Source organism: Coregonus clupeaformis, chromosome 30 (assembly GCF_020615455.1).
Source record: "Coregonus clupeaformis isolate EN_2021a chromosome 30, ASM2061545v1, whole genome shotgun sequence".
Taxonomy (NCBI): Eukaryota; Metazoa; Chordata; class Actinopteri; order Salmoniformes; family Salmonidae; genus Coregonus; species Coregonus clupeaformis.
The window spans coordinates 5,865,531-5,892,805 of NC_059221.1; the positions used below are offsets into that span (position 1 = coordinate 5,865,531).

At 42.2% G+C, this 27,275-nt stretch overlaps 1 protein-coding gene across 2 annotated transcripts; it reads left to right on the forward strand.

The window, feature by feature from the left end:
* Positions 1 to 27,182, forward strand: pigt (phosphatidylinositol glycan anchor biosynthesis, class T). Of its 2 annotated transcripts, XM_041856897.2 has the most exons (13): positions 1 to 577; positions 1,186 to 1,363; positions 6,616 to 6,743; positions 7,366 to 7,466; positions 7,700 to 7,786; positions 11,247 to 11,334; positions 12,632 to 12,729; positions 13,002 to 13,161; positions 17,428 to 17,628; positions 24,975 to 25,140; positions 25,451 to 25,534; positions 25,854 to 26,145; positions 26,265 to 27,182. In XM_041856897.2, the coding sequence occupies exons 1-12, from the start codon at positions 25 to 27 to the stop codon at positions 26,101 to 26,103; spliced, it is 2,094 nt and encodes a 697-aa protein (XP_041712831.2). In that variant the 5' UTR covers positions 1 to 24; the 3' UTR covers positions 26,104 to 26,145; positions 26,265 to 27,182. The 2 variants fall into 2 exon arrangements, with proteins under 2 accessions (XP_041712831.2, XP_041712830.2); XM_041856896.2 differs by having other exon boundaries at positions 25,854 to 27,182.
* Positions 27,183 to 27,275: the final 93 nt, after the last annotated feature.

Below are 27,275 nucleotides of genomic sequence, written 5' to 3' on the forward strand. Positions count from 1 at the left end.
GATAGCCGTTCAGCAATTGGAAAAATGGCAGCGCACAGGTGCAATATTGTTGTGCTGGCGTTCGTTCTTTGTGGATTAACATATGTGTTTGTTACAGCAGACATACAAGACACAAATAATGTGAAAGATGATGAAAGCGGCGCCGTTGATAGTGCACCGAAGACGAATATAGGCGCGTCACTGCAATCAACTAAAACCGAGGACCAAACCCAGGCTACGGAAGAGGAGAGGCAATGGGAGGCTACCAAGGCCGAAACGAATCCAGCAGATGCTCCAAGCGACAACAAAGCTGACCATGTCCATGATACCATCCAAAACCCTGACAGTACTCCAACACCGCCTGCAAAAGACCAAACCCAAGAGGCAGCAGAAGAAGAGAGGCAATGGGAGGCTACCGAGGTCAAAGAAGCTGACCATGTCCCTGTCACCATGCAAACCCCAGACGTCCCTCCACCAACGCCCGCAAAAGACCAGTTTCAGGAAGAGTTGGTGATCAGACCATTGCATTCTGGGGATATCTATGCCAGCTTCCAGTTCCGCACCCTGTGGGATACAGACTTCTTGCGTGGAAGTAAAGGTAAGAGTTTGATTTAATATGTTGTTTGGGTCACATCATCTTCTATCCTCTATCTAGTAGTCACACAGGGACACCACCAGTCGTAAGTGCATATCCAGCACAGGAGGTTGGTGGCATCTTAATTGGGGAGGACGGGCTCGTGGTAAGGTCAGGAGCAGAGTAAGTGGAATGGTATCAAATACATGGTTTCCATGTGTTTGATGCCATTCCATTTGCTCCGTTCCAGCAATTATTATGAGCCGTCCTCCCCTCAGCAGCCTCCACTGATCGTCATGGTCCTGTAGACCCACAGAGCAGGCTTTTGTTCCAGCCCAGCACTAAACATTTTATTCAACCAATCAAGGGCTTGATGAGTTTAATATTTGAACCAGGTGTGTTATTGCTGCTGGGCTATGTTGACTGTAGCAGTGCATTCATTGTCATCAGTACATGGGACCTAGGCCTAATTTGAATGAGTTATGTCCAGTGCACACTTTTGGGAGATTATAGGCCTAGATCTGGTACGTGCACACACCTAAACCCAAGGACGGATTTTACGAACTATGAATCAAGTCAACATATTAGTGTTCTATGAAACTCACTGTTTCCCCCAAAAATTTCATTTTCAGTCTCCCACTACCGACTCTTCCCAAAATCGCTGGGCCAGGTGATTTCAAAGTTCTCTGTGCGGGAGCTCCACATCTCCTTCACTCAGGGCTACTGGAGGACCATGCAGTGGGGCCAGCCCTTCCTACCATCGCCCCCTGGTGCTGAACTGTGGGTATGGTTCCAGGACACTGTCACTGAGTGAGTATATAATATACTGTATATTTATCCATACAAGTTCACTTTCCTTATTGTTGAAGATAATGGAGTAGCTTTAGATCTGTCGAATCATGCTTAGTCGGTTTTGGTCTCAACAAGAGCTGTATATATGAATACATATGTGTGGCTCTAGGGTTGTTCCATATGATTTTAATCACTTTTTGGCTCCACCCCTTTTGATTTGAACGAAATCGCCATACATGTTTGCCCATGGTAGAAGTTATCATAAAGTGACTTCAAATGGATATCAAACTCAACCATTTATATTTTTCAGTGACGAAGGCACGGTGGCTGTATCATGGTGGGGTATGCAAAATGGGTCAACTTTGAGCACCTCTATCTCCTTACTGTTTTGGCATTCAAATCCAGAAAGTCCCTTTCTGACTACTTCTACCATGGGTAAATGTGTATGGAAGGTTTCGTTCAAATCAAAAGGGCTGCAGTCAGAAAGTAATTGAAATCATATGGAACGACCCTGTAGTCTCACCCATTTTGTAAACTATGACCGCAGGTACCGCTATCATCTGGTCCATTGAGTCTTAGACCATGAAGGTATCACAACATTTGACAGGCATGTCTTTCTTGTGACTGGTGGCAGATACTGCCATTTTACCCATTGTAATTTCTCCCAAACTATATCGGCATTAAAGTGATATAGTTGTCTATTAAAGTGAATGTCCACTGAAGTGAATGATCCAGTGCCTTCAAAAAGTTTATATAGTATATATTATATAAGTGTTAAATCACCTTTGGCAGCGATTACAGCTGTGATTCTTTCTGGTAAGTCTAAGAGCTTTGCACACTTGGATTGTACAATATTTGCCTATTTTATTATTTTAAAAATGTGTCAAGCTCTGTCAAGTTGGTTGTAGATCATTGCTAGACAATTCTTGCCATATACACTGCTCAAAAAAATCAAAGGAACACTTAAACAACACATCTGAATGAATGAAATAATCTTATTAAATACTTTTTTCTTTACATAGTTGAATGTGCTGACAACAAAATCAAAAAATTATCAATGGAAATCAAATGTATCAACCCATGGAGGTCTGGATTTGGAGTCACCCTCAAAATTAAATTGGAAAACCACACTACAGGCTGATCCAACTTTGATGTAATGTCCTTAAAACAAGTCAAAATGAGGCTCAGTAGTGTGTGTGGCCTCCACGTGCCTGTATGACCTCCCTACAACGCCTGGGCATGCTCCTGATGAGGTGGCGGATGGTCTCCTGAGGGATCTCCTCCCAGACCTGGACTAAAGCATCCGCCAACTCCTGGACAGTCTGTGGTGCAACGTGGTGTTGGTGGATGGAGCGAGACATGATGTCTCAGATGTGCTCAATTGGATTCAGGTCTGGGGAACGGGCGGGCCAGTCCATAGCATCAATGCCTTCCTCTTGCAGGAACTGCTGACACACTCCAGCCACATGAGGTCTAGCATTGTCTTGCATTAGGAGGAACCCAGGGCCAACCGCACCAGCATATGGTCTCACAAGGGGTCTGAGGATCTCATCTCGGTACCTAATGGCAGTCAGGCTACCTCTGGCGAGCACATGGAGGGCTGTGCGGCCCCCCAAAGAAATGCCACCCCACACCATGACTGACCCACCGCCAAACTGGTCATGCTGGAGGATGTTGCAGGCAGCAGAACGTTCTCCATGGCGTCTCCAGACTCTGTCACGTCTGTCACATGTGCTCAGTGTGAACTTGCTTTCATCTGTGAAGAGCACAGAGCGCCAGTGGCGAATTTGCCAATCTTGGTGTTCTCTGGCAAATGCCAAACGTCCTGCACGGTGTTGGGCTGTAAGCACAACCCCCACCTGTGGACATCGGGCCCTCATACCACCCTCATGGAGTCTGTTTCTGACCATTTGAGCAGACACATGCACATTTGTGGCCTGCTGGAGGTCATTTTGCAGGGCTCTGGCAGTGCTCCTCCTGCTCCTCCTTGCACAAAGGCGGAGGTAGCGGTCCTGCTGCTGGGTTGTTGCCCTCCAACGGCCTCCTCCACGTCTCCTGATGTACTGGCCTGTCTCCTGGTAGCGCCTCCATGCTCTGGACACTACGCTGTCGGACACAGCAAACCTTCTTGCCACAGCTCGCATTGATGTGCCATCCTGGATGAGCTGCACTACCTGAGCCACTTGTGTGGGTTGTAGACTCCGTCTCATGCTACCACTAGAGTGAAAGCACCGCCAGCATTCAAAAGTGACCAAAACATCAGCCAGGAAGCATAGGAACTGAGAAGTGGTCTGTGGTCACCACCTGCAAAAGCAGTCCTTTATTGGGGGTGTCTTGCTAATTGCCTATAATTTCCACCTGTTGTCTATTCCATTTGCACAACAGCATGTGACATTTATTGTCAATCAGTGTTGCTTCCTAAGTGGACAGTTTGATTTCACAGAAGTGTGATTGACTTGGAGTTACATTGTGTTGTTTAAGTGTTCCCTTTATTTTTTTGAGCAGTGTATTTTCAAGCTGTTTTTAAGTCAAAACTGTAACTCAGGAACATTCAATGTCAACTTGTTAAGCAACTCCAGTGTATATTTGGCCTTGTGTTTTAGGTTATTGCCCTGCTGAAAGGTGAATTTGTCTCCCCAGTGTCTGTTGTAAAGCAGACTGAACCAGGTTTTCCTCTAGGATTTTGCCTGTACTTAGCTCTATTCTGTTTCTTTTTATCCTAAAAAAACTGTCATGTGCTGTTGGATTTGCCCCAAACATACAGTTGAAGTCGGAAGTTTACATACACCTTAGCCAAATACATTTAAACTCAGTTTTTCACAATTCCTGACATTTAATCCTAGTAAAAATTCCCTGTCTTAGGTCAGTTAGGATCACCACTTTTATTTTAAGAATGTGAAATGTCAGAATAAGAGTAGAGTGATTTATTTAAGCTTTTATTTCTTTCATCACATTCCCAGTGGGTCAGAAGTTTACATACACTCAATTAGTATTTGGTAGCATTGCCTTTAAATTGTTTAACTTGGGTCAAACGTTTCGGGTAGCCTTCCACAAGCTTCCCACAATAAGTTGGGTGAATTTTGTCCCATTCCTCCTGACAGAGCTGGTTTAACTGAGTCAGGTTTGTAGGCCTCCTTGCTCGCACACGCCTTTTCAGTTCTGCCCACACATTTTCTATAGGATTGAGGTCAGGGCTTTGTGATGGCCACTCTAATACCTTGACTTTGTTGTGCTTAAGCCATTTTGCCACAACTTTGGAAGTATGCTTGGGGTCGTTGTCCATTTGGAAGACCCATTTGTGACCAAGCTTTAACTTCCTGACTGATGTCTTGAGATGTTGCTTCAATATATCGACATAATTTTCCTTCCACATGATTCCATCTATTTTATGAAGTGCACCAGTCCCTCCTGCAGCAAAGCACCCCCCCAGCATGATGCTGCCACCCCCGTGCTTCACGGTTGGGATGGTGTTCTTCGGCTTGCAAGCTCACCTTTTTCCTCCAAACATAACGATGATCATTATGGCCAAACAGTTCTATTTTTGTTTCATCAGACCAGAGGACATTTCTCCAAAAAGTACGATCTTTGTCCCCATGTGCAGTTGCAAACCGTAGTCTGTCTTTTTTATGGCGGTTTTGGAGCAGTGGCTTCTTCCTTGCTGAGCGGCCTTTCAGGTTATGTCAATATAGGACTAGTTTTACTGTGGATATAGATACTTTTGTACCTGTTTCTTCCAGCATCTTCACAAGGTTCTTTGCTGTTGTTCTGGGATTGATTTGCACTTTTCGCACCAAAGTATGTTCATCTCTAGGAGACAGAACGCGTCTCCTTCCTGAGCGGTATGACGGCTGCGTGGTCCCATGGTGTTTATACTTGCGTACTATTGTTTGTACAGAGGATTGTGGTACCTTCAGGCATTTGGAAATTGCTCCCAAGGATGAACCAGACTTGTGGAGGTCTACAATTTTTTTTTCTGAGGTCTTGGCTGATTTCTTTTGATTTTCCTATGATGTCAAGCAAAGAGGCACTGAGTTTGAAGGTAGGCCTTGAAATACATCCACAGGTACATCTCCAATTGACTCAAATTATGTCAATTAGCCTATCAGAAGCTTCTGAAGCCATGACATAATTTTCTGGAATTTTCCAAGCTGTTTAAAGGCACAGTCAATTTAGTGTATGTAAACTTCTGACCCACTGGAATTGTGATACAGTGAATTATAAGTGAAATAATCTGTCTGTAAACAATTGTTGGAAAAATGACTTGTGTCATGCACAAAGTAGATGTCCTAACTGACTTGCCAAAACTATAGTTTGTTAACAAGAAATTTGTGGAGTGTATACACTTTGTATCCTGGATACACTTTGTATCCAGGACATAAAGTTAATTTCTTTGTCACATTTTTTGCAGTTTTACTTTAGTGCCTTATTGCAAACAGGATGCATGTTTTGGAATATTATTTCTATACGAACTTCCTTCTTTTCACTCTGTCATTTATGTTAGTATTGTGGACTAGGCCTAACTACAATGTTGTTGATCCATCCTCAGTTATCTCCTGCCACAGCCATTAAACTCTGTAACTGTTTTAAAATCACCATTGGCGTCATGGTGAAATCCCTGAGCGGTTTCCTTCCTTTCCGGCAACTGAGTTAGGAAGGGCGCCTGTATCTTTTGTAGTGACGGGGTGTATTGATACACCATTCAAAGTGTAATGAATAACTTCTCCATGCTCAAAGTATAATTCAATGTCTGCTTTTTATTTTATTTTTACCCATCTACCAATAGGTGCCCTTCTTTGCGAACCATAGGAAAACCTCCCTGGTCTTTGTGGTTGAATCTGTGCTTCAAATTCACTGTTCAAGTTGGGGACCTTACATATAATTGTATGTGTGGGGTACACAGATAGGATAGTGATTTTAAAAAATCATGTTAAACACTATTATTGCACACAGATTGAGTCCATGCAACTTATTACGTGAGATGTTAAGCACATTTATAGTCCTGAACTTTAGGCTTGCCATAACAAAAGGGTTGAGTACTTATTGGCTCAAGACATTTCAGCTTTTCATTTGTAATTAATTTGTAAACATTTCTAAAAACACAATTCCACTTTGACATTATGGGGTATTGTATGTAGATCGGTGACACAATCTCAATTTAATCAATTTTAAATTCAGGCTGTAACACAACAAAATGTGGAAAAAGTCAAGAGGTGTGAATACTTTCTAAAGGCACTGTAACTGTACCCATCGTTTGGTCCTTTGTCTTGTAGTGTGGACGGTGCCTGGAAGGAGCTGACCAACGTTCTCTCTGGGATCTTCTGTGCCTCCCTGAATTTCATTGACTCCACCAACACGGTGCAGCCCAGTGCCTCATTCAAGCCTCTAGGCTTGGGCAACGGTAAGGCTCCTCACACTCAGCAGAATCTACAGTAGCTAGCCTACCTCTGAACTGAGAGCAGGGTCGTGTTCATACAGCACCGGAGTGAAACAGAGAGGTACCATCTGTAATTGTCCAATAATAAACACTTTTCTACTGTGTGACATAATGAATATGACCCAGTGCCAACTAATGCTTTGTTGTTATGTCAAACTGAAAAGACAATGCCATGAGTCTTTACAGCAGGGGTGTGCAATCCTATGGCTGGTATGGGGGGAGCTTTTGCTCGAGCCAAGCGGTAAAACACCTTATTCAACTACCTAACTAATCATATTCTTCAATGAAGTCTTTGAGTAGTAGGATCAGGTGTGCATCTTGGCTAGAATATAAGCCTGCAATCTTAACAGTCCTGGTGGGGTAAGATTCCCACTCCTGAACAGAGAGCAGTGCTTTAGAACAGCCACATTTCTGTCATATGTACTCAAAAGGAATCCCAAAGAAGTTGGATAGTTAACGATGTGAAACACTACGGTACTGATGTGTGATTCTCCATAATACTATGTTTTATGTCTGGTTGTTCGGTTGTGATGTCTCGTCTGTTGATGTTGTCGTCTCATGTACCTTGTATGTGTCCTCTAATCAGTGACAGACCAGCGCTTCCTCCGCTATGCTGTGTTGCCGCGGGAGATCGTCTGTACTGAGAACCTGACTCCGTGGAAGAAACTCCTTCCCTGCGGCTCCAAGGTACCTGTCTGTCTTACGTTTGATGCTCTTGTCACATCTAGCAAAAGCTTTAGACTTTAGTGCAATAAATCTGAAATCTGCCACTACAACTACGTGTTCCATAGGCTTCTTTCTTCTTCTTCTTCTTCTTGGCTTTGGGTGGTTATTTTTGTCCTTTTATTGTAGTTGACTTGTGAGTGTGTCATGTGACATGATTAACCATGTCGTGCATGTTGCCCGTCTCCTTCCACTAGGCTGGTCTGGCAGTCCTGATGAAGTCTGAGAAACTCTTCCACAGCAGCTTCCACTCCCAGGCTTTACACTTCAGACCTGTGTGTCAGGTAATACAGTCTGTAGTGTACCTATATCTATTAAATGTATTACTATACTAAACTATTATAGCTACATAGGTATGAGGAATACTACCACCTGCTGTTCAAATGGGGTCAGCCATATCAAAGCTATTTTGCGGGTTTGGGATTTTAGAGTAATGATATTTAGCCCAAGTTGTGCAGTTCTGCCACTTGAATTGTGCTTATTTGAAAATGACATCATTATTGCTTTCTGCTTATATACTGAACAAAAATATAATCGCAACATGCAACAATTTCAAGGATTTTACTCATATAAGGAAATCAGTCAATTTAAATAAATTGACACTTGAAACCCCACCTCTTTAAGGAATACCTGGGATAGGATAAAGTAATCCTTCTACCCCACCCACCCCCCCCCAAAAAAAAACATATTGTAAAGTGGTTATCCCACTGGCTATAAGGTAAATGCACCAATTTGTAAGTCGCTCTGGATAAGAGCGTCTGCTAAATGACGTAAATGTAATTAGCCTCTAATCTATGGATTCCACATGACTGGGAATACAGATATGCATCTGTTGGTCACAGATACCTTTAAAAAAAGGTAGGGACGTGGATCAGAAAACCAGTCAATATCTGGTCTGACCACCATTTGCCTCATGCAGCGCGACACATCTCCTTCGCATAGACTTGATCAGACTGTTGATTGTGGCCTGTGGAATGTTGTCCCACTCATCTTCAATGGTTGTGTGAAGTTGCTGGAAATTGGCGGGAACTGGAACACGCTGTCGTACACGTTCATCCAGAGCATCCAAAACATGCTCAATGGGTGACATGTCTGGTGAGTATGCAGGCCATGGAAGAACTGGGACATTTTCAGCTTCCAGGAATTGTGTACAGATCCTTGCGACATGGGGCCGTGCATTATCATCCTGAAACATGAGGTGATTGTGGCGGATGAATGGCACGACAATGGGCCTCAAGATCTCGTCATGGTATCTCTGTGCATTCAAATTGCCATCAATAAAATGCGCACTAACAGTGCAAATGCGCACTATATATACACAATGTATTTTGAAAGTATTCAGACCCCTTGACTTTTTCCACATTTTGTTACGTTACAGCCTTATTCTAAAATGTATTAAATTGTTTTTTCCCCTCATCAGTCTACACACAATACCCCATAATGACAAAGCGAAAACAGGTTTTTAGACATTTTTGCAAAGGCACACACCTGTCTATATAAGGTCCCACAGTTGACAGTGCATGTCATAGCAAAAACCAAGCCATGAGGTTGAAGGAATTGTCCGTAAAGCTCTGAGACAGGATTGTGTCGAGGCACAGATCTGCTTAAGGGTACCAAAAAAATTCTGCAGCATTGAAGGTCCCCAAGAACACAGTGCCTCCATCATTCTTAAATGGAAGAAGTTTGGAACCACCAAGACTCTTCCTAGAGCTGGCCGCTTGGCCAAACTGAGTAATCGGGGGAGAAGGGCCTTGGTCAGGGAGGTGACCAAGAACCTCCAGAGTTCCTCTGTGGAGATGGGAGAACCTTCCAGAAGGACAATCATCTCTGCAGCAGTCCACCAATCAGGCCTTTATGGTAGAGTGGCCAGACGGAAGCCACTCCTCAGTAAAAAGGCACATGACAGCCCGCTTGGAGTTCGCCAAACGGCACCTAAAGGACTCCCAGTCCATGAGAAACAAGATTCTCTGGTCTGATGAAACCAAGATTGAACTCTTTGGCCTGAATGCCAAGTGTCACGTCTGGAGGAAACCTGGCACCATCCCAACGGTGACGCATAGTGGTGGCAGCATCAAGCTTTGTGGATGTTTTTCAGCAGAAGGGACTGGGAGAATAGTCAGGATCAAGGGAAAGATGAACGGAGCAAAGTACAGAGATCCTTTAAGAAAACCTGCTCAAGACCTCAGACTGGGACGAAGGTTCACCTTCCAACAGGACAACGACCCTAAGTACCCAGCCAAGACAACGCAGGAGTGGCTTCGGGTCAAGTCTCTGAATGTCCTTGAGTGGCCCAGCCATAGCCCGGACTTGAACCCAATCGAACATCTCTGGAGAGACCTGAAAATAGCTGAGCAGCGACGCTCCCCACCCAACCTGACAGAGCTTGAGAGGATCTGCAGAGAAGAATGAGAGAAACTCCCCAAATACAGGTTTGCCAAGCTTGTAGCGTCATACCCAAGAAGACACAAGGCTGTAATCACTGTCAAAGGTGCTTCAACAAAGTACTGAGTAAAGGGTCTGAATACTTATGTAAATGTGATATTTCCGTTTTTTATTTTTAGTACATTTGCAAACATTTCTAAAAACCTGTTTTTGCTTTGTTATAATGGGGTATTGTGTGTAGATTGTTGAGGGAGAAAAAACTATTTTAATCAATTTTAGAATAAGGCTGTAATGTAATAAAATGTGGAAAAAGTAAAGGGGTCCGAATACATTCCGAATGCACTGTATTTATAACATTATTGGTTGCAAGAATTTTGTATAATTTGAATAGAAAAACGTTGAATCCAGTGTCGTTTTGTGTATCAGTTCATAAACGATGTGCCATTGAATCAGTACATCAAAAATCTCTTCCCATCTATTTTGAAATATATATGGCACAGCTGTCAATTTTTTGGTCCTTAAATGAAACTGATATACTTTTTTATTTATCACACATTTCTTTAACCAATTTTGGTCTTTAATTCAGTGCCGACAGATAAGGTCCTTACTTTCTCCCCCTTCCACTTGCCTCCACCAGTCCTATTTATGATATCATTTACAAAGATTATACCGTTTTTAAACATTGTTTTCCAAAAATATTGTTTAAAAAAAATCAATTAGTACATTTGAGTTTAACCATTTTATATTTGTTGTAATATATGTTCTGTCTGTTCTGGTGGATTAAACTGAAATTGCAACCAACTTTCTATGGCTTGTTTTAAAAATAGTGATATTTTGGAGATGATTTTAATTTTCAAATAACCGAAAGTGAGATGTTGTAATCTGAGGTGAGACATTCTTACTAATCTGCTAGAGAACCAGTTCTGATTTAAGGATCACTGTTGTGTGACTGAAGCCTTTAGTGAGAGGTCTAATGCTTTTAATATTGATTCATTATATAAATAGGCCCGTTTAATTTTGTCTGGTAATTGTAGTGAGATCATTTCTTTCTTTTGGGTTATGAAATAAGCTTTTGTGCGTATGGAAAATGTCTGGGATCTTTATTTCAGCTCATGAAACATTGGACCAACACATGTTGCGTTTATATTTTTGTTCAGTGTAGTTGGTCGTAGTCATTTTTTAATGTAAGAGTGTAGGAATAGAGAATCTTTGTTCATTGTCTCACTGTCTTCATTGTCTCAAAAACTAAATCACTGGTTTCTCCTTCTGTCCTACATCATTCCATCCTATCCGAATCCCATTTGAAAGCCTGTCACTGTTGATGAGCCCCAGCCTTGATATGACACTCTACTGTTGTTTCAGGACTGGAAGTGCAAATCCACAGTGTGGGAGCTGAGACAGACACTGAACGTGGTGTTCGACCTTCACACCTCTGGCCAGGGCAAACGAGGTGAAACACCTCTCCACATTCAGTATGGTACCCCTTTCACACACCTAAGCTGAGCCGATCTGTATTGCACTGGCCTGTTTATGCATCCACCATATAGTTGCTGGAAACATAAAGAAAAATAACAGAGCCAGCACAATACGGTTCAGGTCGGCATGATAGTGTGAAAAGGGTGTAAGTAATTTCGCCTCACTATTGCTAAAACACTAGGCTTGAACGGTATACCATATATACTGTATACTGGGGTATTTGGAAAAAAACACAGGATGGTTTTTCAATACTGTCAACTATTTATTTGAAGTTTTTCAATAAATGTGAATATTTGTAACTACTTTTTAAGTAAATACCTGCAGTCGACTTGTGCAATAAATTAGGAGATAAAGCAGATTGCGTTCTTAATTTCACCTGTCACATTATTTCACATTATGAAGCTTACCGGTAGCTCGTGAGTCCAGCTGTGTATTTGGTTTAACTTGCTAGTGGCTGAATTAATAATGAGATTGGGCATCATATAGTGTTAGCTTTCTGCCGTGTTTGAGAAGTCAAAGCGCTTTGGATGAGTTATCTGTACTGCTGCTACTGCTGTTATCTTGATTTCCTTGTGTTGATTGCCCCCTCTTCTCTGAGCAGAGCAGGCAGGCCCGTAGCTCCAGAGCCAGTACTATTCTTCCTTTAGACAAGCATGCGTCAAAACTTTGTTATTTTGCACAATGTCTCTCGTTCACATTTGCTTGTAAATGTCCAAACTCACCAAACATGACATTCGGTAGCTCCTACCTACACTTGTATAAACGTTCTGAGCTGGATTGCCTGTCTTTGCAATTTAGTTTATTTTCAAATGTTGTTAGCATTCTGGTAATGGTCGCCCCCTGTGGCCTTTTTAAAAAATGTTGCGCCCCTTGTGTACTAAGACGGTAATACCGTAAATCCCGGGATAAGAGAAGGACAGTATGATGATATAAAAATCTGGATACCGCCCAACCCTAGTAGGTGTATTTGCCTGCTAGCTGGTTGTTACAAAGCAAAAAAGGCATGTTTTTCAAATAAAATAAAACTTAATTTAAAGTGCATTTAAAGTTGCAACACACATTACAGTAAAACAATCAAATGAACGAGATAAAGAACAAACAACTTTTCATATAAAAGTTGTTTATGTCTAATGCGGTGTACAGACATTGACCTTTCTGTGCTCCTTAAAAAGACGGTTCACTACCTTTTAAACACAAAAGGGGCCAAGATCAATGCGATGCTATGTATATGATGTTATGATGGTGATGTTGGTTATTGGGTGTTTCGTCAGAGTGGTCCCTGTTCAAGATGTTCTCTCGCACCCTGACTGAAGCCTGCCCGCTGGCCTCCTCCAGTAAAGTATACGTGGACGTCACAGACAACCCTCAGGTCAGCAACTTTACATTACTGACTTTACATGACTGCTAACTTTACCCAACTCCACATTCTATTTAGTTAGCAGACAATCTTACTCTTGAGTGCAAACACATTATTGTTCATTCATTGATTTGTGAATCAATGTTTGTCTGTATTTGTATATGCATGCTTGCGCGCATGTGTGTGATTTTGTTAACTGTAAAACATCAGACAACACTATGGAGAAGTGTCATTCTATGGTAATTACGCAGGCAAGTGTTGTTGTTATTGTGTTTCCCCTACAGGGAGAGCTGTTTGAGCTTAGCCCAACCACTCCCCTGCTCAGCCAGGCTGTGGTGCTTGGGGACCGGAGGACCTACTCGGTCTACGACCTCACTAACCAGGCCACGTTCGGACAGACGCGCTCCCTCAACATGCTGCTGCGCTGGAGAGCAGCCGAGAGTGGTGAGTGACATGTAAAGAACACAACACGTGGGCTGCATTTAATTCCAGAAAATATGTTTGTTCCGTCGACTGTCTGTTCACTTCCCTTCACAGATTGGTTGTTGCTGTTACACAAGTGGAATAAGGAACAATCCCTATTCGTCTTGTATAATTACAAACACTGCTCAACCCCATTACTATGCAATTATTATGCAGTTACTAAAGTACTAAGAAACGGCATGTTAATACAATGTTACTAGTGTCATTTGCAGTTACTGCTAGGGTTGTTGCGGTGACCGTATTACCACCACACCGGCGGTCACGAGTCATGAAGGCAGTCAAATTCCACGTGACTGTTTAGTCACGGTAATTAGGCTTCTCCAAGCTCTGCTGCTGCTGATGGTCATTAGTAGCCTACCAAACTTGCTAACTGCCTGGTACTCAGCACTCTATTGTCCCTCTAATCACTCTGACATCAATGCAAATGTTTTCGAAAATATAATCAAACACTTAATGAGAGCCCATGAGCTCATGTTGCGCAACATTTCTATAGGCTATGCAATTGCACGAGAAAACAGAGTGATGGCCTCTACTAAAAAGAGGAGGATCCCATCAGCTTTCTATAGGCTAGGCCTACTATATTTATTTCTCAACTTTCCTAATATTAAGCACATTGCTGGCATGAAAATGAACCACGGGAAAAGCGTCCTCCATTCACTATTTTAAGTGCCCCTGTTTTGAGACAGGTGCATGATAATGGTCCATTCTAAATCAAAAGAAATGTCACACATACAGTGGGGAGAACAAGTATTTGATACACTGCCGATTTTGCAGGTTTTTCTACTTACAAAGCATGTAGAGGTCTGTCATTTTGGTCATAGGTACACTTCAACTGTGTGAGACGGAATCTAAAACAAAAATTCAGAAAATCACATTGTATGATTTTTAAGTAATTAATTTGCATTTTATTGCATGACATAAGTATTTGATCACCTACCAACCAGTAAGAATTCCTGCTCTCACAGACCTGTTAGTTTTTCTTTAAGAAGCCCTCCTGTTCTCCACTCATTACCTGTATTAACTGCACCTGTTTGAACTCGTTACCTGTATAAAAGACACCTGTCCACACACTCAATCAAACAGACTCCAACCTCTCCACAATGGCCAAGACCAGAGAGCTGTGTAAGGACATCAGGGATAAAATGGTAGACCTGCACAAGGCTGGGATGGGCTACAGGACAATAGGCAAGCAGCTTGGTGAGAAGGCAACAACTGTTGGCGCAATTATTAGAAAATGGAAGAAGTTCAAGATGACGGTCAATCACCCTCGGTCTGGGGCTCCATGCAAGATCTCACCTCGTGGGGCATCAATGATCATGAGGAAGGTGAGGGATCAGCCCAGAACTACACGGCAGGACCTGGTCAATGACCTGAAGAGAGCTGGGACCACAGTCTCAAAGAAAACCATTAGTAACACACTACGCCGTCATGGATTAAAATCCTGCAGTGCACACAAGGTCCCCCCTGCTCAAGCCAGCGCATGTCCAGGCCCGTCTGAAGTTTGCCAATGACCATCTGGATGATCCAGAGGAGGAATGGGAGAAGGTCATGTGGTCTGATGAGACAAAAATAGAGCTTTTTGGTCTAAACTCCACTCGCCATGTTTGGAGGAAGAAGAAGGATGAGTACAACCCCAAGAACACCATCCCAACCGTGAAGCATGGAGGTGGGAAACATCGTTCTTTGGGGATGCTTTTCTGCAAAGGGGACAGGACGACTGCACCGTATTGAGGGGAGGATGGATGGGGCCATGTATCGCGAGATCTTGGCCAACAACCTCCTTCCCTCAGTAAGAGCATTGAAGATGGGTCGTGGCTGGGTCTTCCAGCATGACAACGACCCGAAACACACAGCCAGGGCAACTAAGGAGTGGCTCCGTAAGAAGCATCTCAAGGTCCTGGAGTGGCCTAGCCAGTCTCCAGACCTGAACCCAATAGAACATCTTTGGAGGGAGCTGAAAGTCCGTATTGCCCAGCGACAGCCTCGAAACCTGAAGGATCTGGAGAAGGTCTGTATGGAGGAGTGGGCCAAAATCCCTGCTGCAGTGTGTGCAAACCTGGTCAAGACCTACAGGAAACGTATGATCTCTGTAATTGCAAACAAAGGTTTCTGTACCAAATATTAAGTTTTGCTTTTCTGATGTATCAAATACTTATGTCATGCAATAAAATGCAAATGACTTAAAAATCATACAATGTGATTTTCTGGATATTTGTTTTAGATTCCGTCTCTCACAGTTGAAGTGTACCTATGATAAAAATTACAGACCTCTACATGCTTTGTAAGTAGGAAAACCTGCAAAATCGGCACTGTATCAAATACTTGTTCTCCCCACTGTATATTATTTAGTATATGTAAAGACAAGATTGAATCAAGAATAGTCTGATGGGTGACAATATTAGCCTATCACTTGGGAATGATATATTATCACTTGTGAATGATGCCCAGCATAAGAAACAATGCCTTTTTTTTGTGCATTTTTCAAATCATAGTCGCAAACCTCATGTAGCCTAGCCCTAGGCCTATATGTTTTCATAAGGTTTGTATCACAACTAAAGTGGCCAAATAACTTCTTAAAATTAAGCACATTAATCCGCTTTACAAGGGGTGTAGAGCCTAACTGGCATACATAAGTGGCGCGTGAGTTTCAAGTTTGAAGATAATTTTCACCATAAAAATGCACCTTTATAATAAAAGCATTACATGCATAATCGCATTTGTGGTCACATTTGATAATGGTGTTTTCCGCTAATGGAAAATGTTCGCTTAAAGCCTTCTGCTGTGTGCATTGCTGCGCTTATAATGTGAAGAAATAGCCTTATAGTTTATCAACATTTTAAGTCTCATTACTTAAAAACGTTTTTTATGCTTGTGGTTGTATTCATTTGGGATCTATCGCATCCCACAACTGTCCCAGACTATGATTGGAATATTTATTTCTCTCAGAATAGAATAGGTCAACTTTTGTACTATGGGGGATAGTAGATTGACATAGGCTAGTGCTTTTGCTGTTCGTTAGGCCTACTCTTCTGGTTGGCTGACGAAAAGTAAATGTGGACTGTTCTTCCAATATCTTCAATATGCACCGCGGAATTTGATAATTATGCACGCAGTTGTGTCCCCGATGTGTCTGTCTTCACTTGTAGCCTGTGAGAAAGACCCGATCACCTGATGAGAGCGGTGTGAGCGAGATGAGAGATGCTTCGGAGTGGGCAGCATTTAGGAAGAAGGGCTGCAAAAGGCTTGGATTTTTTTAGGGTGCATTATGGCCACACAAAGGGGATACCACTGGGAAATTGGAGGCATTATCAAGTGCTTCTCAAATTGTGATTGAGAGACTGACAAAGTGTGTACAGCCAGCGCAAAAAACTAAGCAGAGCTCATGCCTTTCAAGCGACTTTTTTCAAATCATCATTGGAGTTGCATCATGCAGCCTTGCAATGTATTAAAAATCAAAACATATAGCCCAACGTTTGTAGAACAACTAAAGTTACATTAACTCTAAATTAAGCATATAAGAGTACCTATTTCTTTGTTAACAGCTCAACACAGAATAGCCGCATGTGCGCGCTCCCACAAATCGTTTGGAGAAAATATCCTTTCTATTATATTCAGCTTTGTTCAATTGTATTCTTCATACTATAAATAATATAAAATAATGCCACAGAATTCTAAAAAAATCTTGTCTGCTAAATTAACTAGTGTAGCCCACAGCCATGAGGCATAGCCAGATCAGGACCTAACTCAGAGTATGCTATTCTGTTCTTCTGAAATAGACTACATTTTCTTCCTATCATGCTTCTTTAGACCTGTCTAAAATAATATTGTGAAGGTGTAGGCTATATTACATGGATTTATTTGACTTTTTGAAATGTAGATGTTCCAAAGGTCAGCATCAGTGGCTTGTAGGCTATGTGTGGAAGCCAGGAGATGCTAAATGTGTTTATGTTAAGTAAAGGTAAATTACCTTGAGACCGACCAGTTATTTGCTTGACAATCACCGGCTGATGAAATTTCGTGACCGCAACAGCCCTAGTTACTGCACAGTAAGATCAGGTAATGTAAGTGTTACCGAAAAAGGGAAAACATTTGTGATATGAATGAATTTCCATGTAGGGCATATAAAATGGTGTCTGTGTAAAATTGACCATAGAAATTATATTTCTATTCTAGTTATTCTAATTCTATGATTGACCATATGAATGCTCCCTCCTTCCCCGTCCCCAGGAGACATGCTGCGTCCCCTACTGCATGGAGAGCGCTACGTGGCCGGCTACGGGCTGCAGACGGGAGAGATCCACACCCTGATGTACAACAACCATCCGTACCGGGCCTTCCCTGTCCTCCTACTAGAGACTGTGCCCTGGTACCTGCGCCTCTACATCCACACGCTCACCGTCACCAGCAAGGGGCGTGACAACAAACCCAGTGAGTTGTTCAGTGCTGCTGCTCACCTGCTGATACTGTTCCACCTAGGCCTGATATGAATGTCAGCTACCTATTGATAGCTGTTGAGGGAAAGGTCATTTCTTCCCACATGGGGGAGCACATGCTTCTGTATCATAAAGCCTCATGCAGCCACTGAATGTGCCTGACGTAAAATGTCATATTGTGAAGAGAACTTGAAAGAGGCTTCATACAGTGCCTTCCGAAAGTATTCATAACCCTTGACTTATTCCACATGTTGTTATGTTACAGCCTTATTCTAAAATGGATTAAATAAATAAAAATCCTCAGCAATCTACACACAATACTGCATAATGACAAAGCGAAAACAGATTTTTAGAAATTTAGCTAATTTATCAAATAAAAAAATCTGACCCTTTGCTATGAGACTCGAAATTGAGCTCAGGTGCATCCTGTTTCCATTGATCATCCTTGAGATGTTTCTACAACTTGATTGGAGTCCACCTGTGGTAAATTAAATTGATTGGACATGATTTGGAAAGGCACACACCTGTCTATATAAGGTCCCACAGTTGACAGTGCATGTCAGAGCAAAAACCAAGCCATGAGGTCGAAGTAATTGTCCGTAGAGCTCCAAAAAGGATTGTGTCGAGGCACAGATGTAGGGAAGGGTACCATAAAATGTCTACAGCATTGAAGGTCCCCAAGAACACAGTGGCCTCCATCATTCTTATATGGAAGAAGTTTGGAACCACCAAGACTCTTCCTAGAGCTGGCCACCCGGGGCAAACTGAGCAATCGGGGGAGAAGGGCCTTGGTCAGGAAGGTGACCAACAACCCAATTGTCACTCTGACAGAGCTCTAGAGTTGCTCTGTGGAGATGGGAGAACCTTCCAGAAGGACAACCATCTCTGCAGCACTCGACCAATCAGGCCTTTATTGTAGCGTGGCCAGACGGAGGCCACTCCTCAGTAAAAGGCACATGACAGCCCGCTTGGAGTTTGCCAAAAGGCACCTAAAGATTATCTGGTCTGATGAGACCAAGCTTCACGTCTAGAGGAAACCTGGCACCATCCCTACGGTGAAGCATGGTGGTGGCAGCATCATGCTGTGGGGATGTTTTTCAGCGGCAGGGATTGGGAGACTAGTCAGGATCGTGGGAAAGATGAACGGAGCAAAGTACAGAGAGATCCTTGATCAAAACCTGCTCCAGAGCACTCAAGACCTCAGACTGGTGTGAATGTTCACCTTCCAACATGACAATGACCCTAAGCACACAGCTAAGACAACGCAAGAGTGGCTTTGTGACAACTCTCTGAATGTCCTTGAGTGGCCCAGCCAGAGCCCGGACTTGAACCTGATCGAACATGTCTGGAGAGACCTGAAAATATCTGTGCAGCGACGCTCCCAATCCAACCTGACAGAGCTTGAGAATCTGCAGAGAAGAATGGGGAAAAACTCCCCAAATACAGGTGTGCCAAGCTTGTAGCGTCATACCCAAGAAGATTTGAGGCTGTAATCGCTGCCAAAGGTGATTCAACAAAGAACTGAGTAAAGGGTCTGAATACTTATGTAAATGTGATATATTTTTGTATTTTTTGAATATGTACAAATTCCAAAAACCTGTTTTCGCTTTGTCATTATGAGGTATTTTGTGTAGATTGATGACGAAATTTTTTTTATGTCATGAATTTTTAGAATAAGGTTGTAACGTAACACAATGTGGAAAAAGTCAAGCGGTCTGAATACTTTCCGAATGCACTGTAGTTTCATTCAATCAATGAATAAATCAAAGTTCAATGTTGGTGTTGTTTTCCCCTTCATGGTATGAGGAGTGATAGCTCATAAACTGAAGAGAACTTCTATGAGAAGATTGATTGGCTTCTTTCTCTCGTTGATATGTTTCACACCTTTCCAATTCAGACTCAAAATGGGGACTTCGTTATCATAATGTGGGATGTGATGGGTATATGGTCTTCTCTATACGCAAAAGAAAATTGTAAAAAAAAATCTCAACCTACAGCGGTCAAATGATTTGGCTAAATAGAAGCAAGCACCAAAAGCTTGTGAAAGCTTAATTACAATATTATTGGGAATATGTCCATGATGATAAAAACAAAGAGAATGGAATGTAATTGGATAAATTACAGAAAAGTTAGTTGAGAATGATGCAGCGTGTGGATCGCTATTTCTAAAATCAATATGGACAGCGCCCGGTGCTTGAAGTTGAATAGGCAAATTTACTAACAAGGGGGCTTTGTTGGAGCACTATTTAAGAAAGAAGAGGTAGGCTTACCGATTTGACAGACGCTATTATGTTACCCATATATTTGTCGGTAGTCCTATAGCTATTTCCTCCTTTCTGCGTCGACTCGGACCTCATGTCTGGGGTGGAAAATCTACTTCTGAAAGTACCATGCTTATATTCATAATGACATCTCAGATTGAATTCTTTGCAAACAGTGACAGTTTAGTTCCAAACAAGACACACTAGTTTGTCATTGGAGAAACACTGTACAATTAATATATTTTAATAGAGTAGGTAGGCCTATTAACATAAATATTGGTGATTTTACCACTGTAATCAGATCGACATTTTTATATTGTCATTGAATTGATTAGTCCACTAACTACGTGTTAAAAATGTGTAGTGTAACCTATTGTGTAGGGCTATGAATTGGGCAGCTAGTAGGCTATTTGCTAATAGGCTAATTATGTTCAGCCCACTGACTAGTTACAAGCTCAGGAACAAATTGGCTGGAGGCCAAACCTAGTTGCCAACCCCTGTATATTGTAAATTCAATCACCACCATCATCAACATCATCATTCAGATCATTCAAACGTGTGGATATAGGCCTAGTACTTGAAGACTTGAAGAACTCGTGGTTGTCTCTGTGAAATTATGTCGTTGCTCACCAGTGCGTTCTGAAGAGGAAACTAGGATACAATGTAGCCTAACAATATCGCTCGCAAACGGCACAGATGTACGATTTTTATTGCTATATAGCACTGGTCCTCTTACATTTTAATTCCAGGTTGCATATCACAGTATTTAAGCGCATATCGGATGGTCTGCTCTGCCCATAAGTTACATCAAGCATAGGGTCCCTATAAGTTAGAAATTTTAAAAAATGGTCCTATTGAAAAAACGGACATAGCTCTCCAATTCCGTCTGATGTATATATATAATGTATTACATGAATTTAAATAATGTTTTAATGCCATCTTTTCACCCTGCTCCGTGTAGTCAATGTATTCCATTTAAAATGTGGCTCCCAGTGCGGCTAGTTCCGGGGCTATTATGACGCATCTGACAGTTCCTTCTCTGTATGTTCCTAGGGCAAGTGCAGGGGTGTTGCCTAGCAACAAGGTCTGCATATTCCCATGATTTGTGAATCTATTCAAATCAAATCAAATTTTATTGGCCACATGCGCCGAATACAACAGGTGCAGACATTACAGTGAAATGCTTAATTACAGCCCTTAACCAACAGTGCATTTATTTTATTAAAAATAAAACAACAACAAAAAAAGTGTTGAGAACAGCTAGCGCGACAGCTAAATTGGCTTTGAAAAAATATGATTTCAGCTAATAGGGAGAAGTAGCTAACAAAATAACTACAGTGGCTTGCGAAAGTATTCACCCCCTTGGCATTTTTCTTATTTTGTTGCCTTACAACCTGAAATTAAAATAGATTTTTTGAGGGTTTGTATCTTTTGATTTACACAACATGCCTACCACTTTGAAGATGCAAAATATTTTGTCTTGTGAAACAAACAAGAAATAAGACAAAAAAAACAGAACACTTCAGCATGCATAACTATTCACCCCCCCAAAGCCAATACTTTGTAGAGCCACCTTTTGCAGAAATTACAGCTGCAAGTCTCTTGGGGTATGTCTCTATAAGCTTGGCACATCTAGCCACAGGGATTTTTGCCCATTCTTCAAGGCAAAAACTGCTCCAGATCCTTCAAGTTGGATGGGTTCCGCCGGTGTACAGCAATCTTTAAGTCATACATTTACATTTTAGTCGTTTAGCAGACGCTCTTATCCAGAGCGACTTACAGTTAGTGAGTGCATACATTTTCATACTGTAATTCTCAATTGGATTGAGGTCTGGGCTTTGACTAGGCCATTCCAAGACATTTAAATGTTTCCCCTTAAACCACTTGAGTGTTGCTTTAGCAGTATGCTTACGGTCATTGTCCTGCTGGAAGACAGAAACCGGTTTCCCTCAAGAATTTCCCTATATTTAGCGCCATTCATCATTCCTTCAATTCTGACCAGTTTCCCAGTCCCTGCCGATGAAAAACATCCCCACAGCATGATGCTGCCACCACCATGCTTCACTGTGGGGATGGTGTTCTCGGGGTGATGAGACGTGTTGGGTTTGCGCCAGACATAAACTCAGCAAAAAAAGAAACGTCCTCTCACTGTCAACTGCATTTATTTCAGCAAACTTAACATGTGTAAATATATGTATAAACATAACAAGATTCAACAACTGAGACATAAACTAACCAAGTTCCACAGACATGTGACTAACAGAACTTGAATAATGAGTACCTGAACAAAGGGGGGGTCAAAATCAAAAGTAACAGTCAGTATCTGGTGTGGCCACCAGCTGCATTAAGTACTGCAGTGCATCTCCTCCTCATGGACTGCACCAGATTTGCCAGTTCTTGCTGTGAGATGTTACCCCACTCTTCCACCAAGGCACCTGCAAGTTCCCGGACATTTCTGGGAGGAATGGCCCTAGCCCTCACCCTCCGATCCAACAGGTCCCAAACGTGCTCAATGGGTTTGAGATATGGGCTCTTCGCTGGCCATGGCAGAACACTGACATTCCTGTCTTGCAGGAAATCATGCACCGAACGAGCAGTATGGCTGGTGGCATTGTCATGCTGGAGGGTCATGTCAGAATGAGCCTGCAGGAAGGGTAGCACATGAGGGAGGAGGATGTCTTCCCTGTAACGCACAGCGTTGAAATTGCCTGCAATGACAACAAGCTCAGTCCGATGATGCTGTGACACACCGCTCCCAGACCATGACGGACCCTCCACCTCCAAATCGATCCCGCTCCAGAGTACAGGCCTCGGTGCAACGCTCATTCCTTCGACGATAAACGTGAATCCGGCCCTCACCCCTGGTGAGACAAAACCGCGACTCGTCAGTGAAGAGCACTTTTTGCCAGTCCTGTCTGGTCCAGTGACGGTGGGTTTGTGCCCATAGGCGACGTTGTTGCCGGTGATGTCTGGTGAGGACCTGCCTTACAACAGGCCTACAAGCCCTCAGTCCAGCCTCTCTCAGCCTATTGCGGACAGTCTGAGCACTGATGGAGGGATTGTGTGTTCCTGGTGTAACTCGGGCAGTTGTTGTTGCCATCCTGTACCTGTCCCGCAGGTGTGATGTTCTGATGTACCTATGCTGTGCAGGTGTTGTTACACGTGGTTTGCCACTGCGAGGACGATCAGCTGTCCGTCCTGTCTCCCTGTAGCGCTGTCTTAGGCATCTCACAGTACAGACATTGCAATTTATTGCCCTGGCCACATCTGCAATCCTCATCTGCAAGCTGTTAGTGTCTTAACGACCGTTCCACAGGTGCATGTTCATTAATTGTTTATGGTTCATTGAACAAGCATGGGAAACAGTGTTTAAACCCTTTACAATGAAGATCTGTGAAGTTATTTGGATTTTTACGAATTATCTTTGAAAGACAGGGTCCTGAAAAAGGGATGTTTCTTTTTTGCTGAGTTTAGCATTTTCCTTGATGGCCAAAAAGCTCAATTTTAGTCTCATCTGACCAGAGTACCTTCTTCCATATGTTTGGGGAGTCTCCCACATGCCATTTTGCGAACACCAAACGTGTTTGCTTATTTTTTTCTTTAAGCAATGGCTTTTTTTCTGGCCACTCTTCCGTAAAGCCCAGCTCTGTGGAGTGTACGGCTTGAAGTGGTCCTATGAACAGATACTCCAATCTCCGCTGTGGAGCTTTGCAGCTCCTTCAGGGTTATCTTTGGTCTCTTTGTTGCCTCTCTGATTAATGCCCTCCTTGCCTGGTCTGTGAGTTTTGGTGGGCGGCCCTCTCTTGGCAGGTTTGTTGTGGTGCCATATTCTTTCAATTTTTTAATAATGGATATAATGGTGCTCTGTGGGATGTTCAAAGTTTCTGATATTTTTTTATAACCCAACCCTGATCTGTACTTCTCCATAACTTTGTCCCTGACCTGTTTGTAGAGGTCCTTGGTCTTCATGGTGCTGCTTGCTTGGTGTTGCCCCTTACTTAGTGGTGTTGCAGACTCTGGGGCCTTTCAGAACAGGTGTATATATACTGAGGTCATGTGACACTTAGATTGTGCACAGGTGGACTTTCTTTAACTAATTATGTGACTTCTGAAGGTAATCGGTTGCACCAGATCTTATTTAGGGGCTTCATAGCAAAGGGGGTGAATACATATGCACGCACCTCTTTTCCGTTATTTGTTTTTTATAATTTTTTTAAACAAGTTATTTTTTTCATTTCACTTCACCAATTTGGACTATTTTGTGTATGTCCATTACATGAAATCCAAATAAAAATCCATTTAAATTACAGGTTGTAATGCAACAAAATAGGACAAATGCCAAGGGGGATGAATTCGTTAGCAAGGCACTGTACATTATGGCATTCACTAATCATCTCTATTTACTTAAAATAAATGTGGGTACAATTGTGGACAAAATTCTTACTTACCTAACGTTTAAGTTGATAATTTTATGGGAGAAGTTTTTGTATAAGCCATTGGGTTTCTCACCTTTCCTGCACTTATGTATTATTTTACTTTCACCATTAGGGCTGTGACGGTTTTTGTATAACCGTGTAATCAATGATTATGGATGAAGACAGTGATTGTTGTTTTAAAATCAACTTCATATTCAAGTCGGCAAACTTTACCCTAAAGAAGCAAATCAAAAGGAACCCTGGTTTATATCTAACAGCTGATATAAGGAGAGAAACCCGGCCATAAGGAAAAACCCGGCCATAAAAAAAGATGACACGTGCGGTTGAGTCCGTTTCCACGTTAACATGGACTCTTTACAACGTCATGAAACTTTGCTGCTCAGCAAGGTGTTGTAACAAACACATCTTCGGTTGCCTAGGTTACGCAGGAGCGTAGCAGAGTAGGAGAGGAAAAAAATAGTAAAAATAAATATATTGTAATTGCTATTCGACCAATTTTATAATGGTGACTGCGGTCATTTGGCTGATAAATAACCATCATCCAAAATTCCATGACCTTCACAGCCCTAGTCATCGTTTTACTTGTCTTTCATTGTTGTGCAAATATATAAATACAATTTCTCTCTCCCCTCTTCTCTACCTAGGCTACATTCACTACCAGCCGTCCAAGGACCGCCTTCGGCCCCACCTGCTGGAGATGCTGGTCCAGATGCCCCCTAACTCTGTGACCGAGGTGACCGTGCAGTTTGAGAGGGCACTCCTCAAGTGGACCGAGTACACCCCCGACCCCAACCACGGCTTCTACGTCGGGTACAACTTGACTTTGACTTTATTGAGTCATGTTAACTTTTTACAGAAACTGAAAAAGGGCAATGCTATGGGTCAAGTTCTGTACTCTATCCATCTGTGTCTAATGAAATGCAAACTGACCGAAATGTTGCATATAAATACATTTTTCATGTTTGCCTAGTGCTGTCAAAGCTTTTATAAGTGCCCTTTGCTCTTCAATTCTGAATGAAGATAGGGCCATGGCTGAAATTGAGATACTACTTGCTTGTGGTCTCTAGATGTCCAGGTTTGCAGTAGAAGATGTTTGATTAAATGTTGTCCCTCGCTTCAGGTCTTCTGTTATCAGCGCTCTCGTGCCCAGTGTCGTTGCCATGGATACCAACAGCACTCGGGAATGCCCACTTTTCAGCAGCTTGTGAGTAATGAGGCAGTTTTTTTTAAAGGAGTGGTTGAGCACTTACATAGTAGTTGTCTACTATGTAAGTGAGGTAATGCAATTTGAATGCATCCCAAGTAAAATCCTCTTTTAAAAGTGGTGTACCATTCCTCAATTCCATGGAATTGACCCCAAACTCTCATAGGTAATAATAATAATAATACATTTCATTTGAATACCACTTTTCTTTACAGAGGAATATCACTAGCTCTACATTGGCAAAAATAAAGACATTCAATTTTAAATATGAAACTACATTTTTTACATTAAACATACCTCATCTCGTCTGTCTTCCCAGTTTCCCCTGTAAAGAGGAGTCCAGTTACTTCATGCGGGTCTACACGGAGCCCTTGCTGGTGAACCTGCCCACCCCTGATTTCAGCATGCCCTACAACGTCATCTGCCTCACCTGCACCGTGGTGGCCGTGGGTTACGGCTCCCTCTACAACCTCCTGACCCGCAACTTCCAGGTGGAGGAGCCCAGCCCGGGCCTGGCCAAACGGCTAGCCAACATAATCCGCAGGCTACGGGGTGTGCCACTGCTGTGATGAGCCAGAATGCTAACTTAAACAACAACAACAACAGCAGAGGTCAGTGGCTACACCACTTGGGAACTGTGACCATAAGTTTCAGGAAGATACCGCTTTAAGCGCTGGAAACTTCGAAAAAAATTAATAAAAAAATAACTCTACGTTTCTGTTTCGTGAAGGATAAAGGAGTTGATGAACAATGAAGTCTCTAATGAAGTGTCATGGATTCGATGGACGTTGAAGGCTTTTTCTTGCCCGTGAGAAGCAAAAAAGGGTGGCCTTTCTTTAGTGCACTACTGCTGTTCTAATTAAACAGGGAATCACGCATTTAAGGCAGGAAACAAAGTGTTTGCGCCTGGGTTTCATTGGAGACAGTTGGCTGCAAGAATCACAGCAAGCTCATTGTTGGTTACTGGAAAAAGTAATTGTCTGTTATAGATCACAAGGAAGCCATTGCTCTGAGATCTCAGAGTCTCAGAGTATGAGTGCTGATCTAGGATCATGTTCCATATAATCTTATTCATTGTGTTCTAGAAAACAAAACTGGTCCTAAATCAGCACGTTTGGTAAATGCAGCTCCAGATTCATCTGTTAAATGTTAACTGAGATAAATAAGGTTTGTATTTTTAGTTGATGTTGAAATGTTAAATGCACTGACTAACAGAACTTTCATAGCCAGTTGCCTTTTATTGTTTTGATATGTTGGATTCACATTTGTTTATTTATCATAGAACCAGTCAAAACGTTTGCACCCAAAAATCTCTACTGGAAACGACTGTTGATTTAAAGAAACTTGTCTTAGCCAGCCTTTGTCCAAATTTCTCTTTGAAGTTGTAGTGTTCTCTAATTGGCAGTACCTTTGGTAAGCCTTTGTAGCACAAATACCCAACAAACAACATTAAAAAGAGGAGTTTGCCATGCATTCTTATTAGGAACTAGACTAACTAAGGCTAAGTACACCCTCCATGCATTTACTTTTTAAGACTGCTTGTTCTTTGTATATTAAACTGCTCTCAATACTTACATTTTACTGAACAACATTAGAATGTGTGAAGATATATTGGGTAACCATGGGTATATATATAAAAAAAAAAATCTATAAACTGGCCAACTGACCAAACATTGATCATTTTTGTTTTAATCCAATGGCTTTAAGGCAAGGCACCATCCCCTAATAAGGTAATTTTCCC

What these genes read in the sequence shown, in the direction of transcription:
- pigt (XM_041856896.2), top strand. Translation starts at nt 25, where the DNA reads ATGGCAGCGCACAGGTGCAATATTGTTGTGCTGGCGTTCGTTCTTTGT. An exon ending in ACGTCACAGACAACCCTCAG is followed by an intron (nt 12,730 to 13,001) that starts GTCAGCAACTTT and finishes TTTCCCCTACAG; the next exon opens with GGAGAGCTGTTTGAGCTTAG. An exon ending in TGCCCACTTTTCAGCAGCTT is followed by an intron (nt 25,535 to 25,853) that starts GTGAGTAATGAG and finishes CTGTCTTCCCAG; the next exon opens with TTTCCCCTGTAAAGAGGAGT.